The sequence below is a fragment of the Magnolia sinica genome, chromosome 19, assembly GCF_029962835.1.
Source record: "Magnolia sinica isolate HGM2019 chromosome 19, MsV1, whole genome shotgun sequence".
NCBI lineage: Eukaryota > Viridiplantae > Streptophyta > Magnoliopsida > Magnoliales > Magnoliaceae > Magnolia > Magnolia sinica.
The window spans coordinates 26724004-26740654 of NC_080591.1; the positions used below are offsets into that span (position 1 = coordinate 26724004).

General features: G+C 40.1%; 1 protein-coding gene across 2 annotated transcripts in view; it reads right to left on the reverse strand.

Moving 5' to 3' along the window:
• Nucleotides 1-1864: 1864 nt before the first annotated feature.
• Nucleotides 1865-16651, reverse strand: part of LOC131235592 (protein HIRA) — a 40621-nt gene continuing 25834 nt past the window's right edge. For both annotated transcript variants that reach the window (XM_058232817.1, XM_058232818.1), the window contains 4 exons: nt 15927-16167; nt 15009-15131; nt 3105-3222; nt 1865-2347 (listed from right to left, as the gene is read on the reverse strand). In XM_058232817.1, the coding sequence (XP_058088800.1) occupies nt 2174-2347; nt 3105-3222; nt 15009-15131; nt 15927-16167 (656 nt within the window). In that variant the 3' untranslated portion in view covers nt 1865-2173. The remainder of the gene's footprint in view (nt 2348-3104; nt 3223-15008; nt 15132-15926; nt 16168-16651) is intronic.

Sequence of the window (16651 nt, forward strand, 5' to 3'; positions counted from 1 at the left end):
AACGGATAGGCAGTTGAATCACGACGAATCACGACATCCTTGCCTACAAAGCAAGGTTCCAAGCAACAAATGAATAGGTGTTCCTGTGAATATCTCACCACGAAGAAAGTATTCAGAGCGACGGATAGGTTGTCACCCCAGCAACAAATGAATAGATGTTCCTGTGAATATCTAGCCATGAAGAAAGTCTCTAAAGTGACCAATAGGTTGTCACCCCACCAACCTTCTCGCTATGAATTATGTGTCTAAGTAATGAATGATTGATCATTTAACCATGATTGACTCATCCACAAAGCTCAGTTGTATGGTGTAACGAATGTACTGTCATTCCTAATGACCGTTTCGCCACGAACCCAGCCATGCGACAAATGGATTGCCGAAGGTTTACCCACCATCGGCCATCTTGCTATGGAATTCGGACCTGTGTAATAAACAGACAGTCATTTCCAACTAAACAGATGGTCATCCTTTCTACAAACCATGATTGTCTCGCATAATAAAACCTAGCCACATGATGAATGGACTATCATCTTTAACGATCATCTTGTCATGAAGAAACTAAACATGCAATCTAGCTTTCATGTCCAACGATCTTCATACCAATGAAGCATGATATTTCACCAAACAACGATCAAATTGTTGTTAACTATTGTTTTTATTTTCTTTTTATTTCCTTTTTCGGCCAATTACAGTTACTCTAGACATATTAGTATTATCTGCTTCAACATTGTTTTTACTTCTAATAGATATTGACTTATTGTTGAACAATACACGCTATCACATGTTTAATTGAAAATCATTTCTCCTAAGATAAAAGGAACTCATTAGAAGAATAAACCCTCCCTTTCGTCGATCACATGATTCTTCAGGATCGATGGTTGGTGATATTCATAGATCCAATCTTAATCGGTCTATTTTGACGGTTGAGATCATAAGGCATTCAATTTGATACGAGCCGCATTAGACTCATACATGCCCAGGGACACAAGAATTTAGCATTCTAAGGCATGACCTAAATTTTGTATCGAATCAATGCCAAAAGTAGAGTCACCAACCGGATGGACGGGCCGGATCACATTTACACAACGCAGCAGTTCCCCATTTGGCAACGGCCCAGATTCCAGGCCTGAACACAACCCTTGTCATGAGATGAGATGGCCGCACCCCAAAACCGAGCTGACCCACTGTTCACTTAAAGGGGCGATGTCTTTTGACCCAAAAAAGCCCATAAATTCAGCCCGAGACCGTCTGACCTGCTGGCTAGGTTTTGCTGGGCCAGGACTGGAAACGCCTACAACACGCCTGCGATTCCTGCCATGTTTAATATAGAAATCCACTCCTATCATGAGAAAACCATTATTTCAACTCTATATACCAAAGGCCAACCCAATAAAAATTGGACCACACCAACGGTAACAATGTAAAACTGCTCCTAAAACCTCTTTAAGTTCAGTGGGCCCATTCAGTTCATCCTGGTGACTTAACGCTTGATTAACAGTTCTGATGAAAGATACACACCTTGGGAATCCCACACACAAACCTATGATTGACATACCATCCCCATTGCTCCTAGTGGTGTGGCCAACCTGAGCCCCGAATCTTGCTGCTTTTTTTGCCCCAGTTCCTAGAATAGAGGATAGAACTTCATGGACAGAGTGGATTTTTCATATACAACATGGTGGGACCCACAAGCTTGGGTATTTTACATGCTGTGCAAAACAGGTGTGGTAGAGGAATCCAGCCACCGGCAGGTCAACCTGAGTAATTGCCAGGCGTCGCTGAGGCATAGAGATGTATGCACTGGGAAGAACAACACGGCAGCTGCTGTCATCATCACCATATAGTAAAACTGGGGCCCGCTAAATTAATCAAAGAGAAAAAGAGATTAAATTCTATTTCAATTATAAAAGAGAGGCTGCTTCTTCTGTTAATAGACACTCGAGCTCTAAAAGAGATTAGTGATGATAAACCACATTAATAAACAGTGCACCACGATCTGAAGCTTTCCCGGCACACAAAAAGCCCTTTCTGCTGACCAAAGAGGATTAATCAAGTAAAATATACATACAAAACCAGAGGTGGATCATGTCTTCTCCCTGTATATATGATTTCTTCCTCTCATGCCTTCCCCCCATGTGGGATTTCTTTGTCATTGGGCAAGGCCTGCTTATCATCATGATCCGTCATCCTTCACAGGCAGGACAGGGTCCACCTGTTCCGGGTTTGTTTCACTGCTTTCATATTCCAAGAGGAGATCCATGAACTCGTTTAGCAGCCGTTGGACTTTCCTGTTTGATGCCATGGCCGGGAGGATGTCTTCTCGCAGGAGCTTGTGCTTGTTCATTCCCTGTACAATTTACAAATACGGTTGTGAGTTTCAGTTAATGTATATGATCATGGGGTTTAACGAATTCAGTAAACGGGTTCTACAGGACATTTCAAACCTCGTTTGGGCTACAAAACTGGATGCGGCTTACCCATAACCCAGGATTACAGGAATACCCTGCAACCCCGGGCTGTGGGGCCCTTTGTGATGTATGGGCTATATCCACTCTGTCCACCTGTTTTGCCAGCTCGTTTCATGACATGAGCCCCAGCATAAGGGAGATCCAAAACTCAAGTGGGCCCAACCACAAGAAACAGTGGGGATTGAACATCTGCCCCTCAAACATTCTTGGGGGCCACAGAAGTTTTGGATCAGGTTGATATCTGTTTTCCAGAAACCCAGTTTTGAAGTCCAAACCAGGCCCAAATGAGTTTGATAAATGGCTGTCCCCCCCCCCCCCCCTATCTGTTTGAATTCCAATCTAAAATGAATCAGAAACTGGGTTAAAGTTCGGCTCTGATTTCAACGAAGTTCGCTGACCAGCATGGGGCCACAAAACTGGTTTCCAGAAACCTGGTTTTTAAGTCCAAATAAGGCTTGAATGAGTTCAAGAAATTATTATTATTATTATTATTTTCATGTATTCGTTTACATTCCAATCAAAAATGAAAAAGATCAGAAAATGGGTAAACGGTGTATTTTGCTTGTTTTCAGATTGTAATGAGTCATTTCATAAAAGACTTGAGTTTGAGAAATGAAGCTGTAGAGAGAGCCTTACAAGGACATGAGGGTCCCATGCGGGGTTCTTGGGATCTGAGGATGCAGACTCGGCCATTCCTGTTGGTGGGCCCAAAAAGCTCTCACAGACTTCTCTCAAGCGGGACTCATCAGCTTCTCTGCAAGAAGATAATAGCAAGAAACGTTCATTTTGCAATTATACAATGGTCACTACTTGAACAGCTTAATGTGTTTCCCACATATTTTTTTTTTAAAAAAAAAAGAAAGAAAGAAAAAAGATTCTAAATGTGAGATGCACACATACATGCCCAAGTGTGTGTGTGTGTGTGTGTGTGTGTGCATACATAATATCCATACATGCATTGAGCAAAATATTGGCAATATTGTCTATCACTGATCTTATCAGTATTGCCACCCCAGTGATACCAAAACTGCTGGAAATTGCATTGTTTCCTGGTATTGGCCATATTGCCGATGTCTCGATATCCTCATTGTATTGTGCCTACAGTCAGTATACATATTCCTCGTGTCAGAAAATTTCATTTTATTTTTGGGAGAGTTTTTTGGGGGGAAAGCTGTTGTGAGACTTTCAACCATGGCTATTCGAATTCTTGGAGAGAAAAAAAAAAAGGCTTCAATTTTGGGAGGATTCAAGCAATGAGAGCGAAAGTGGGCTGGATTTTCAATGGTGAGATTTTTTGCAGAAAGACCTTTTTTTTCTTCTTAAGATTTGAGCAATGATTTCAACCCAAATCCATATCTATGCACACTTCTCATGCATTGACATGGATTTGAGTTGAAAATCTCAACATTTGGAGGTAGAAATTGGAAAAAAAAAAACTTATTTTTCTCATTTTCTCCCCTAAAATTACTAATTGAGAGCTCAAAATTTATTATGTCGATGAGAGTTGGCTGATCTATCGATTGATGTAAACTTTTTTAATTTTCAGAAAATTTTTTTAAATAACAAAAATAAATTAAAATCTGTTTTATTTGAATAATTATTTATCTATTTTGTTTTACTTCTTTTTTTATTTATGGATGGATGTTGATGAATGGCATCTTCTATTTTCGAGAAAAACATTACTTCAAAGATTTTTAAAAATATGATAAATAAATAAAAAATGTTTATTTATAAACAATTATTTGTCGTTTTAAATATTTTTCTTCATGGATGTATAATGTATTTATATGTGGAGAGGTTTTTTTTTTTTTTTTAAATGAATTTATACATATATACATATTGTAAGTGCATCAGTTTGTCAATAACGTGAGTATGTGTCTTGAGTTGGTTGAGCCCCATTGGAAGATGAAGACATCCGAGGACTCGAAGACTTACAGCATCAAGGCATGAAGATACCGGTAAATTGAGGTGCCATGGTGATTCTGACCCTAAACACCTTTAATTCCAAAACAACTTGCCTCTAAATGATTCTCTTTAATAGCAAAACGATTGATTCATCATCCCAAGCCTCAGACTTAATTATGAACAAGATCAGCTAGACTTATAGAAGTGCAAAGCTGTTGATGGTTGGAAACCAAAATCATTGGATTTCAGAGGTCTATCGATTGAATCGACAGATCTGTTGATTCGAGTCAATTCGATCGACAGATCCTATCAATTCAATCGAAAAAGCACAAAAGTGTCCAATGATCAAAACTGCTCAATTCAAGGTATTGACGATCGAATCGACAATCCAATCAATAGTATCAATTCGAGTTGATCAAATCGAGTGATCGATCGATAACTAGCCATTATATATCCCTTGGAGCATTGTTGTCATGTGCGATCGCATATGCGCATATCCATATGCAGATCGCATATGCGATCTGGCACATATGCGATCACATATGTTGCATATGCGAAAATATGCGATTGCATATGTGATCTGTGCGATCGCCTATTGGCCATGGCACATTGAATTTTTATTTTTTTGTATATAAAAAATAAAAAAAAACAAAAAAAACAAAAAAAAAAAAAACATTTTCACTATAAAAAGCTTCCAAATATCCTCCATTTGCAATATTCCCACTCCAAAACTCTCTTACTCTATTTTTCTCTTACATTTCTTAATTACAAGTGGCCTTAATCTCCCCCTCTTGTATTTCCTACTTCCAAGTGATCTCTCTCTCTCTCTCTCTCTCTCTCTCTCTCTCTCTCTCTCTCATATTCCATTAAGATTCAAGCACTTTCAAGTTTCAAGGAAGATAGCTTGTTGATTTTCTACCATAATAAATAAATAGCTTGTTGATTTTGTTGTTACTTCTTGCTAACTATATTGTTAAATGTGAATGACTTGATGTTTAATTCATTGTTTAATTGATTTTATCTCTTTCAAATGCATTTTAAATATGTAAAATTAGTTATTTATTAACTTAGAAAAGTTATCCTGATTTTCTTATATTTTTTTACAATTTTAAAAATTTTTCCCTGATATATATATATATATAGGGAAAAGGTACTATCTGCTCGACCTCACGATAAGCTCCCGTGAGGTCGAGCTGTGGGCCCCACCGTGATGCGTGTCGACCATCAACACCGTGCATTTGATGGGTCCCCTCTAAATTATGGGATATCCTAAAAATCAGCTGTATACGGAACTCAGGTGGGCCATACCATCTAAAATCATGTGAAGACACCGTTAAAACATATAAAAGCACTTGGTGGGGCCCACCTGAGTTTTGAATGCTGCTGAAACTTGGTCTGAACCCTCATCCAAGTGGGACACACATAATGGATGGGCTGGATTTGCAAACCACATCTCGGTGGGCCCAAAAAATGATTATGAATGTTTTAATGATGCACGGCCCCTCCCCACTTTTGTATGTGGTGTGGCCCACACAAGTCACGGATTGACTTGATTTTTAAGACCTAGGCCCACGATAGAATGGTGCATCTGACTGATGGGGTAGATGTTCGAAACGCATCACGGTGGGGCCCACACAGCTCGACCTCATGGGACGGACTCGTGAGGTCGAGCGCATAGTACCTTTTCCCATATATATATATATATATATATATAAATTTTCAAAAAAAAAAAAAAAAGCGATCACACATGATCGCATATGCGATTCGACAACATTGCCTTGGAGCATTCTTTCTATAAAATGGGCACTCAAACTTTTGCAAATGAGATGGTTTTTATTTTTATTTTTATGGTTTTAGAGGTTCTATGCATACAACTCTTATTCTCCTCATTTAAACCCTAATCCATTGAGTTCATGTTATATTCCATGTGATTCATCACTCTATATGATCATTCCAAGCTCAACTTGAAGATGTACATGTTCTCTTGCATTCTCTAAAGGTTAAACACTAATCTTATAGGTAAATCATTTGTCTATCATCCTCTAGAATGCTCATATAGATGAATCCCCAATTGAAACCAATTATCCCATTAGGAGATTGGACTAACCCACTCTTCCATTACTTTGGCATCCTCATAGGTAGATCAATTGCAACGTTGCTGATCTTGGAGCTGAAGAAGAATTACTTCAAAGATCGGGGGAGCTAAGGAGAAGGCGATTCAAGTGTGAAGAAGCATCTCAAGAAATGCACTATCAACAAGGCTCATCAAACTAGTAAGAGTTATGCTTTGAGTCAATTGTATACTCAATTCTTGTGTAGATTTGGGTAGAGAGTTTGCGATGCAAACTCGATTAAGGGCCTGTTTGGATTCACGTATAGTATTGTATTGCATTGTATTTGGGTACTGTTCAAGTATACATTGGACGGATTTCAGAATACATCCAAATCAATCAGATAATAATCAATGTTTGGATAAGAGGTATTGTTTGGCATAGTATACAATACGTTATACAGATCAATGTTTGGATGGGACGTATTATGTCTGCGTATTGTACAATCTTAATTGGGTCGGGTGGCCTGTTTGGTATCAGATATCTTGTAATCGTACAAATTTCATACTTTCATCCGCTGCCAAATACAGCGCAATGAATACGAAGTATTGACGGCAACAGAATCCACTGACGATACTCTACCGTCGGTTCGAAAATTTGGCTGGAGTTTGTATTCGCACGCATGGGATTCAACTCCTATTCACTCCAATCTAAACACGGTAAACGTCAAATCATAACTTCTAATTCAATACAATACATCCCAAAACGCATATCCAAATAGGCCCTAAGTCTTTGTGTGAGTCACCAACAAGTGTGAACGTTTAAGTCTTTATGTGAGCGACCAACAGATGTAAACGTGTAAGTCTCTGTGTGAGCCACCAACGAGTGTGTACATGGTAGTCTTTGTGTGAGCCTCTAGCGGGAGTGTACTTGGATTAGTACTTGTGTAGGACTAATAGAGTAAGACCTTGCCACCGATGGATGTGTACGTGGGTCCTTGTGTAGGATTGTAAAGGGTGATGGTGAACCTATAGAAAACTATTGAAATAGTGAAATCCGAAAAACTCGATTTTGAGTTCGTCATCCGGGATTGGAGTGAGGATTTAGTTGAACTACCATATTTCGTTGTGTTTGCAATTGTTGATATGCGTATGCAATTCTATTTATGCTTGTGATTAGATTTATTTATATGGATGCATGGATAGATTGTATGCTAGGTGTTTAATTCATTGCACACACTAGATATCTCTATCTTACATTATAGACTATTTTGCACATATAGTTGTCTATGATCTTGGACCCACTTCACCTTGTGGCTTAATTGAACTAATTGGTAAATAATTTTAAAGGGTCCTATTCACCTCTAGGACTTAGCCATAATTCTAAGCTTCCGCTTTGTGGTATCGTGTTAGATAAGCGCGCAATTTCACATAAATGTATGTAATGTATTTGTATATGTATGTGTGCATGGATGAATGGATGGTTGGATAGGTGGGCAACGGATCATGCATGATGAATCTATGCATGTATGCATGAATGGATGGGTGCATGTGTACGTATGTATGCAAGGATGGATGGATGGATCATGCATATATGTATATGTACGTATGCAAGGATGGATGGATCAGGTTTGTATGCATGTATGCATGTATGTATATATGGATGGAGGGTTGGATGGATCGTGGATGTATGTTTATATATTGTATGAATGTATGTATCAATGCAAGCATGAATGGATGGATGGATCATGTACATATGTACATATGCATGGATGAACGTATGAATTTATTTATGTATAAGTCTATGTATAGATGGATAGATGGATGGATGGATAGACATGTATGGATGTGTATGTATGCATGGATGGATGGATGTATTTATGCCTTTTTCTTTGTTTTAGAAATACCTTTTAAGTGATGTTTGTGTTCTTAATGATGTTATTGTTGTATTTCTATATAAGTAGCATAAATTAAAATGTTGGGAAAAGGAGCAAAGGACATCGGGTGGAGACATGGATGACAAACTGAGGGGAATGGATTTGGAACAATTTGCAACTACTGTGAGCGTGGAATGGGGGGGTTTCAAGGTTAAAGGAGCAATTGGCAGGGGGGACAAGGATGTGGATGATTGCCCTAGTGTTTCAAAGGAGGTGAGAATGGAAATGAGAAAGTTGTTGAGCAAGGGTAAGGCACACAGGTGGCAGTAGCGAGTATGGGAGAGGGATATTAAGGACAAGTCATGGGTTCTTGTGTGGGGTTTAGGGGCTATAGAGAAAGAGCGGGATGATGCACATGATGATATGGGCCTGGCATATCCCGAGGATTGTGTTACTAAGCGAGAAAGGATGGAGTACAGAAATACCATGCATGAGTTTTTGGCATTAGGTTGGGATCATTGTTCGAATTATCCCCGATATTATCGTTATCTCCAGCTCGACGATACCGATAACATTGGTCGCAATACCGATAACACCAGTAGTATCATAAATTCCAGATATCAGCAAATGCATCGCTAAGTATCGCCAACGTATCGATATAGCCAATAATTTCAATTGTGTAAATTCTAGGTGTCGCTTGTATTGCCAATGTATCAATATCGTTAATGTATCGCCAATATTTTCAACTATATAAATTCTAGGTGACGCTTGTATCGCAAGTGTATCGGCGATATTTTAATAATATCGCCAACATAGAGAAATCACAAAAAAATATATGAATATATATATATATATATATATATTTGTTAAAAGAATTCCATTTAAATTTTTTCTACGGGCACATGGTTGTATGCAGTGTTCAATTTGCCGTTGATAATATTGATAATATCTCGATATTATTGTTATTGCAACATGCGCGATATCAAGACTAAAATCTTTCATTTCCTTTCCAGTTGTTGATGATTTATTGGCAAAATATCGTGAGTTATTGAAATTCTACAATATCAACGGATGTTTGGATGGATGGGATGATTAGACTATTTCTTATGATGGCACATGCTTTTCAGTCCCCATTAAATGAGGTTTTACTGTTGTTCTTTTTGCAATTTTTTTATTCCTAACTAGGCAAATGTGTATTTTAGCTCTCCTGAAGTTTCATTGAAAATTCCTTCATCTTTCTCATGTTTCTCTGCATTTCCGATTATCAACGATATCGATATTGTTTCCGTATCCCTGGCCAGTGAAACTTGTAGTGATACCGATACTTTGCACAATGGCTGGAATAGGGAGTAAGGGTGATGGCTTAAGGAAACTAGGTTGGTGTTTGGAGGCTTTACACATGAGGTTGGTGGGAGCAGGGTGAGGGCAGCAGTAGGGGCGGCGATGGTTCTAGTTCAAGCAAACCTGGCCTACAACACACCCAGAGCGTCCATGTTCCAAATGCACCATTACGGGTGGAAAGTAGAGGAGATTGAAAGATTTATAGAGCAATGGAGGAATTAAGGAGACCATAAGGAGTGTTATAGCTAGGTGGTTCATTTTGAGCCACAATTCCATAAGATGATTGACATTGTCCACTGCGTTGGAGGCCAAGGCGTGAAGCCTCCAATGCCACGAGATTTTGGCAATCTACCTTGACAGAGTATGAGGAGATGTTCGATTGGGTGGAGGACTTGGAGTTGAATTGGAAGACCTAAGGGATGGCAGGGTTGTGTGATGAGTGGACGAGGCCCACGAAGTTATTGATTATCAACTTCATGATTTACTATAGAGGGCAACCGATAATTCTTGGATCTATTGATACTTCCACTCACATAAAGGATCACTCCTATTCCTATATATATGACCATTCGAAGAGAGCGATTAGAGAGGTGTGCCTGAAGAATGTGGTGTAGGTTGTGACGGACAATGGTTGTGTTTTCATCAAGGCAGGAAAGAAGTTGATGAAAAAGTAAGGTTTCTATTAGGCCTTGTGCATGACTCACTGCATTGACCTCAAGATTAAGTTGTTAAGTCAGAGAGAGTTGGTTAGGTCCACCATAAAGGCAACAAGGAGAGTGACGAACTTCATATATAACCACTCCGGGTTATTAGTCATGATGCGCAATGAGTGCCAGGGGCATGTTATTCGACCGAAGGTGACATAGTTCACCATGAACTTTATTGCACTATATAGCTTGTACCGACAAAGGGTGGGACTGAAAATCTCTTTAGATGTGAGAGATATATGGAGTGGAATCAGAGACAAACCTAGAGTGCATAGAGGGTTCTGGACAATGCTAAGTGATGGATTATAGGATAGAGTTCATGATGTGGTTGGCATCTTGCCTCCAATGTACAGGGTTTTAAAGGCCATAGGTAATGAGATGTGGCCATCAAAAGAGTCCATGTATGAGCTTATGCGATCGATGATAGAAGGGCAGGCTGCATCCCTAATTTGCATGGATGGTGCTTGGTGCTTGACCTTGAAGACAATAGATGGTACAAGACCCTCGGACATCCACTTTACTAGGCTGCTAAGTCTCTTACATTTAACGTCACCAAGTTGGTAAGTTTCTCAATTGCTGATTAAGTATTACTTTTATTTCTATGTTAATGTTGTTGATTAAATATTTTTTGAATTTCAGTATATTACTTCAACCCGAACTCCCACTACAAACATCGGCTCTAGGAGTAATGATCTAAAGATGGCAATCCAACAGGTCTACAAGAAGCCATTCCCTAAGTCGATGATCAAAGCACATTTTAGGAATGAGGTAATGATAAATTAAGTCATTTACTTTCTTCTAGCCTACTATTAGATGGGTGATTAATAATGATGGATTGTGATTGAAGTGTGTTTTTGACAGCAATTGCAGGAGCATCTAGGGATGTGATGAAACCGTGTGAGTATATGTATTTTTTCAAGTATTCAAATAATATGGTTTGTAATGGAGCTAATGCATTCTCCATTTCAACTAAGAGATGCTTCTAATAGATTGTCAAGTGAGTGGTGAGCGATGTACTAAGTCAACATTCCCATGCTGTAGTTACTAATGATCCATGTGCTCACCCAAACTGTCTTCTCCATATGAGAGAATTAGAGCACATAGTTGCTCATCCACACAAACCAGAGGAACAAATTAGGCTATGAGAAGTTGAAGAAGCTCGTATATTGTCACTACAATATGAAGTCGAAAAGGAGGTAGCAATAGGTGGAGCATATGGAGCCACATCGTGGCCCATTCGACCTGATGTTGAGGAGCACAGGCAAATCTTAGTGATGCTAAGGGAGGCCATGCTATAGTGGAATGTGGAGCAATGTCTCTAGGTATTGACGTCGACTAGGTAATGGATGAGCAGAGGGCTCAGGCCAACTCTTTCGACATGTTGTTGAGGAGCCTGATACATCCTAATGAGGGTTGTGAGGTATCATTACAACAAACTCCTCGATGTCGGGTCGTCTTGAGCAATGATGATGATGAGACTATCCCCATTCGGCAATGACAGTAGGAATTATGATGATGAGACTTTTCCCCATTCAGCAGTAATGGTAGGGATGAGGATGAGGATGGAAGTGGTGATAGTGGGGGTTGGAGGCCAGTCCAACGTGAGTAGCACTGACAGTGGTGGCGTGGAGGTGGAAGCGTCAGGGCTGGAGGCAGCAGCGGTGGGGCTTACACGACATGTCAAAGCTGGTGATTAGCCAGTTCACTGAGGCCTACTTTGACCATGCCACTCAGGAACAAGGCCAGGAGGAGAGAGCAGAAAAGCGCAATTAGCATTTCAAGCATTGCAAGGGTAGGAAGAAGGTCCCACATGACGAGGAGTCTCTAGCATGGAGCTTGTAGTCAATAGATATTAGCTCAGAGCAAGGGAGCTCAACTTCCTTCCCACCTTATGCACACTGAGGGTACTACAAGTATGACTACAGTTACGACACTCGATCACAGTCATCCAGCTATGGATATAGGCAACCATAGGAAAGCGTTTACGATTATGAGTATGGAGGGGGATATTCAGGTATCTGTATGATTTGACTCACTTCTATCCAGGAGTTGAGGTTGGAGTCGGTCCATTTCCTATAGACCCTACTCAACTGTAGCATGTTACATTACGCAGTAGCCATGTTTAGATTATACTTATATAGTTCAAGGAGGATGAGTATCAAAGATACCTGAGAGAGCACCTCTATTGGTACAACCAGATGGTGACCTTAACACAATACTATCGACATGTGGAACAATGGCATCATGGCCAACCAAGTAAGAAAAGAGATGATGACTTCAACATGCCTTGTAACTCTGTGTGAGTTTGAATGATAGCTGAGTAGGTATGCTTTTCATTTTCCTTAGTTTTTGGATGTCTTATTTATTGTTTATTACCTGCATTTGTATGATATGAACTCATTTTGGTTACTATTGCACTAGTTTACAACAACACTAATTATGTATGGTTCCTTTTTTTTTTTTTTTTAATTTATAAATAAGAAAAAAGAAAAAAAAAAAAGAAAACTAGTTACAAATCTACCTAGTCATAGACGACACCATAGCCAAAGATTCGGCAGCCCATTCCTTAACAATATCTTTGTCTCGATTACAATATTTTGATTCTAAAATATGTAAACATGTGTCTTTTAGCATCTCCTGCAGTTTCACTGAAAAAATCTACCTTTTTCTCCATGTTTCCCGTAATCACTGATACCTTTTCAAATATTGGTGATATTAATACACGTTTCCATATCCCCGGTCGTCGATACATTTCATGATACTATTACAACGAACATTACATACATAAATACATTAGTTTTGGAATAGCTTGAAATTTGGTGAGAACCCTCATCTAGCAGCGAATCGAGGGGATGGGTTAGATATCTAAACCACATCCTGTGTGAGCCCCAAAAACAATCAAGAAGCTTTTATTGGGTGGGCATCTGCTTTCAACTGTTTCCTGTTGTATGGCTCGCCTAAGTCATGGATCAGGCTGGATTTTGGGCTCTAGATGTAAAATGGGGGAATGCATCTAATGGATGGGGTGGATGTCTGGTGGGACCCAAGCTCAACCTTACAGTAACTTACAGTATCGTCAACCTAATAGGAACTCCATACACATACATACAAACATATTCAAAATGTGAGATGCATACATCATCATAGCCTGATCCTAGCTATTTGGAGCTGATACGTGCATACATACATACATTACCTATACTCATGAATGCAATGGGCCTACACAAGTGTGTATACAGAGCACATCTCTATATGGACAGCAAAGAAAGCACTTTCAAGAAAAGAGGAAATATACGAGCCTCGACCAGAAGATACGCATACCATCCATTGGGATTTCAATTTGCTCATATAGGACCTATGGTTCAGTGATAAAGATCTTTGATTTGATAGGGTATTGACTTAGATGGATTGTGCTCACAAAGATTCCTAGAGAGGAAGATTCCAGCTGACCAATCTGTCTTTTTTCCTCAAAATGTGGTCCATTTGCTTTATTTCTTTTTTTAACTATCACAATGTAGAGCATTATTGGACCACGGCCATTCGTGAATGCACCTATATATAAATTACATTTTGCGAAGTTGTAATGCATTGTTTATAAATTCCAAGTTGTCTATTCTTCACATAACTTTATACAATTGTAGTGCATTCCTATTTAAATAGGCACAATTTTGTGGTTTAGTTTGCTTCTTTTTCTTTTTTAAATTCAGGGTGCTTCTAGTTGCACCAAATATCATAAAATTTCATGATTTTCGTGATATTTGGTACAACCAAATGCATCCTAAGGGAAGAGATTATGTGCACATAGAGAGCACTGAGTTCAGTGCACCAAATCACAACGCATCAAAATCAGATATCCATTAGATCCCACCATCTTTTTAACGGCTGGTGATGTCTAGCCCACCTAAATCCTAGAATGTCCTCATTTTTAAGCCTAGGAGAGCTAAACTACTAGGCCCACCTGATGGATGGGTTAGACCTCACAATCACATGCAAAATTGACACATTTGGGTGGGTTTCAATCTATGCAAGTAGGTATGGCAAAGCTTGACTGTGAAGGTAAAGCCACTGATCCAGGGAGTACTGACCAATACACCAAAAGCTCCAGATCTATTGGGGAAGCACCGAAATATCCCTTTATCTTGGCCCTCCCAAGCAACCCGACCGAGATCTCCTTGTAGGCTACACCGCATCTCACGGGTCCCACAATGGGACCCACCCCGTGGCCATCCTGCCTCTCACAAGCCCCACCAGTGGGCCACCCCACCCCAGTGTAGAGATGCACCAGAATCATCCACCTAAACCAGTAAGGAGACTCGAACACTGGTCTCTTGCTCCGATACCACTTAATGCAGGGAGTACCAGCCAACGCACCAAAAGCTCCAGAGTTGTAAGGGAAGCACTAGATTATCCCTTTATCCTGGCCCTCCTAGGCAACCTGACCGAAACCTCCTTGTGGGCTATTCCGCATCTCAAGGGTCCCACAGTGAGACCCGCCCCGTGGCCATCGTGCCTCTCACAAGCCCCACGTCGTGGGCCACCCCACCCTAGTGTGGAGATGCACCTATATCAACCACCCAAGTAGAAGGCTTTTTTCCCCCAAGAACTAACATGCTTTCCAATACAGACAAAACTCTCATCAAAATAATGAGAATGCACTAACCTTGCCAAAAATCGTACATAAGACAGGAGGCATTGGCGATATTCGTTGGGCGACTTCAATGCCAAAGATGATGCTAACTGAGCTTCCAAATGAGCACGGGTCTGCACCCCATCATCTGTCACCCTGCGTCAAAAGCCACCAAAATCAAATTCACAATCTCAACCTCAAGACTCAACAGGTACTAGTTGGAAAACTCACAAATTTATTTATTTTTGAAACGCTCACATGCACCTCATGACATGCAGCTGCAGATCAATTAACCTGTCACATGCATGGCATATTCAGCCATGCATCAAGTGGGCCCAACTGTGTCAATGATTTGGCCCAAAGATAGAGGCGTCACATGATTGGGCTCACCTGATGCACAGGTTGGATGTCCCACACACATTTCAGGTTGGTGTATGCAGACTTTGCAAAACTCCAGAAATCAAATATTAGAATATATAAGTAACATTTCTGGATACTGGCCCCAATGTTAGCCACAAAAGTAATAACTATAACGTAAAAAACCAAGGGGTTCATCACATGAACGTGTTATTGTAAGACATGCACGAGATCCAAGGGGTTAATCTGTTGGGCCCACCATGTACATGCATAGCACGAAAATCAGGCTGGTCAAATCATTATGCAGGCAGACGCATACACGCTGTAAGCAACTGAAAAGAATCGACCAATGATCCACATTTGGCTTAGACATCTGGCTGGCCCACTCAATGATCAGATCCAGCCTGACATTGGGGCCACAGCACATACATGGTTGGCCCACCTAAAGAACAGTTAAACTCTCACAAACTTTGGCACAAATGGGGAGAGGCCAAAATCCTACCTTCTCCTTTAGACTCTTTTCCCCCCTTTATTTTAAAAACTCTACTGGGTAGTCTTTCTCTTTCATAAACAAGAACATGAAGACATACAAACCTGCTCCAACTTGGCTTTCTGGCTAAGAACTTTCCAGCATCAACCTGCAAAGCAGCTAGCTCACCACTTTGAACCGAACCCAAATTCCAAGAGCTTGTGAAATTCGATCCAGGAAAGCAATAATCAGCTATCCTCAGCCAACACATCATGCTTGTATCAAAAAGAAAAGCATGACGGGTTGCTAGAACAACCAGAGGTGAACCGGATCTCGAGAACCTTGCAGATATAACTTTAATCGAGCCTGATACATGAAAAAATACTACATAAGCATGTCATCTCTACCATATACTGCGCAAGAAACCAGGGAAAAAAATTTCCTGCAAGGCTGCAAGTAGTTTTGGAGTGGCATCAACATTGCATTATAAAAAGGACATGGGATGGGTTCAAAATTTTATAGTAAAGGACATGGAATTATGAACGTTTAGCTGACCATATGGTAGATGTCTCTACATAAGAAATTTTGACAAGAAATGACGACAAGTCTACTTATGTGTGGGTCCCACTAATGTTTGTGTGATATCCATTCCATCCAAAAGGTGAGGCCCACCATGAAAACGGGACATCCTGAAAATAACACCAATCTAATCATTAGGCTCGCCACAACACAAGAAACAATGGATAGGAAAAGCTAAAAGAACGATTTTCATGGTGTAGACCACGTGATGATTGGATTAGCCTGATTTTTTGCACGTCCAATTCTCATGGTGGGGTGCATCTTGATGGGT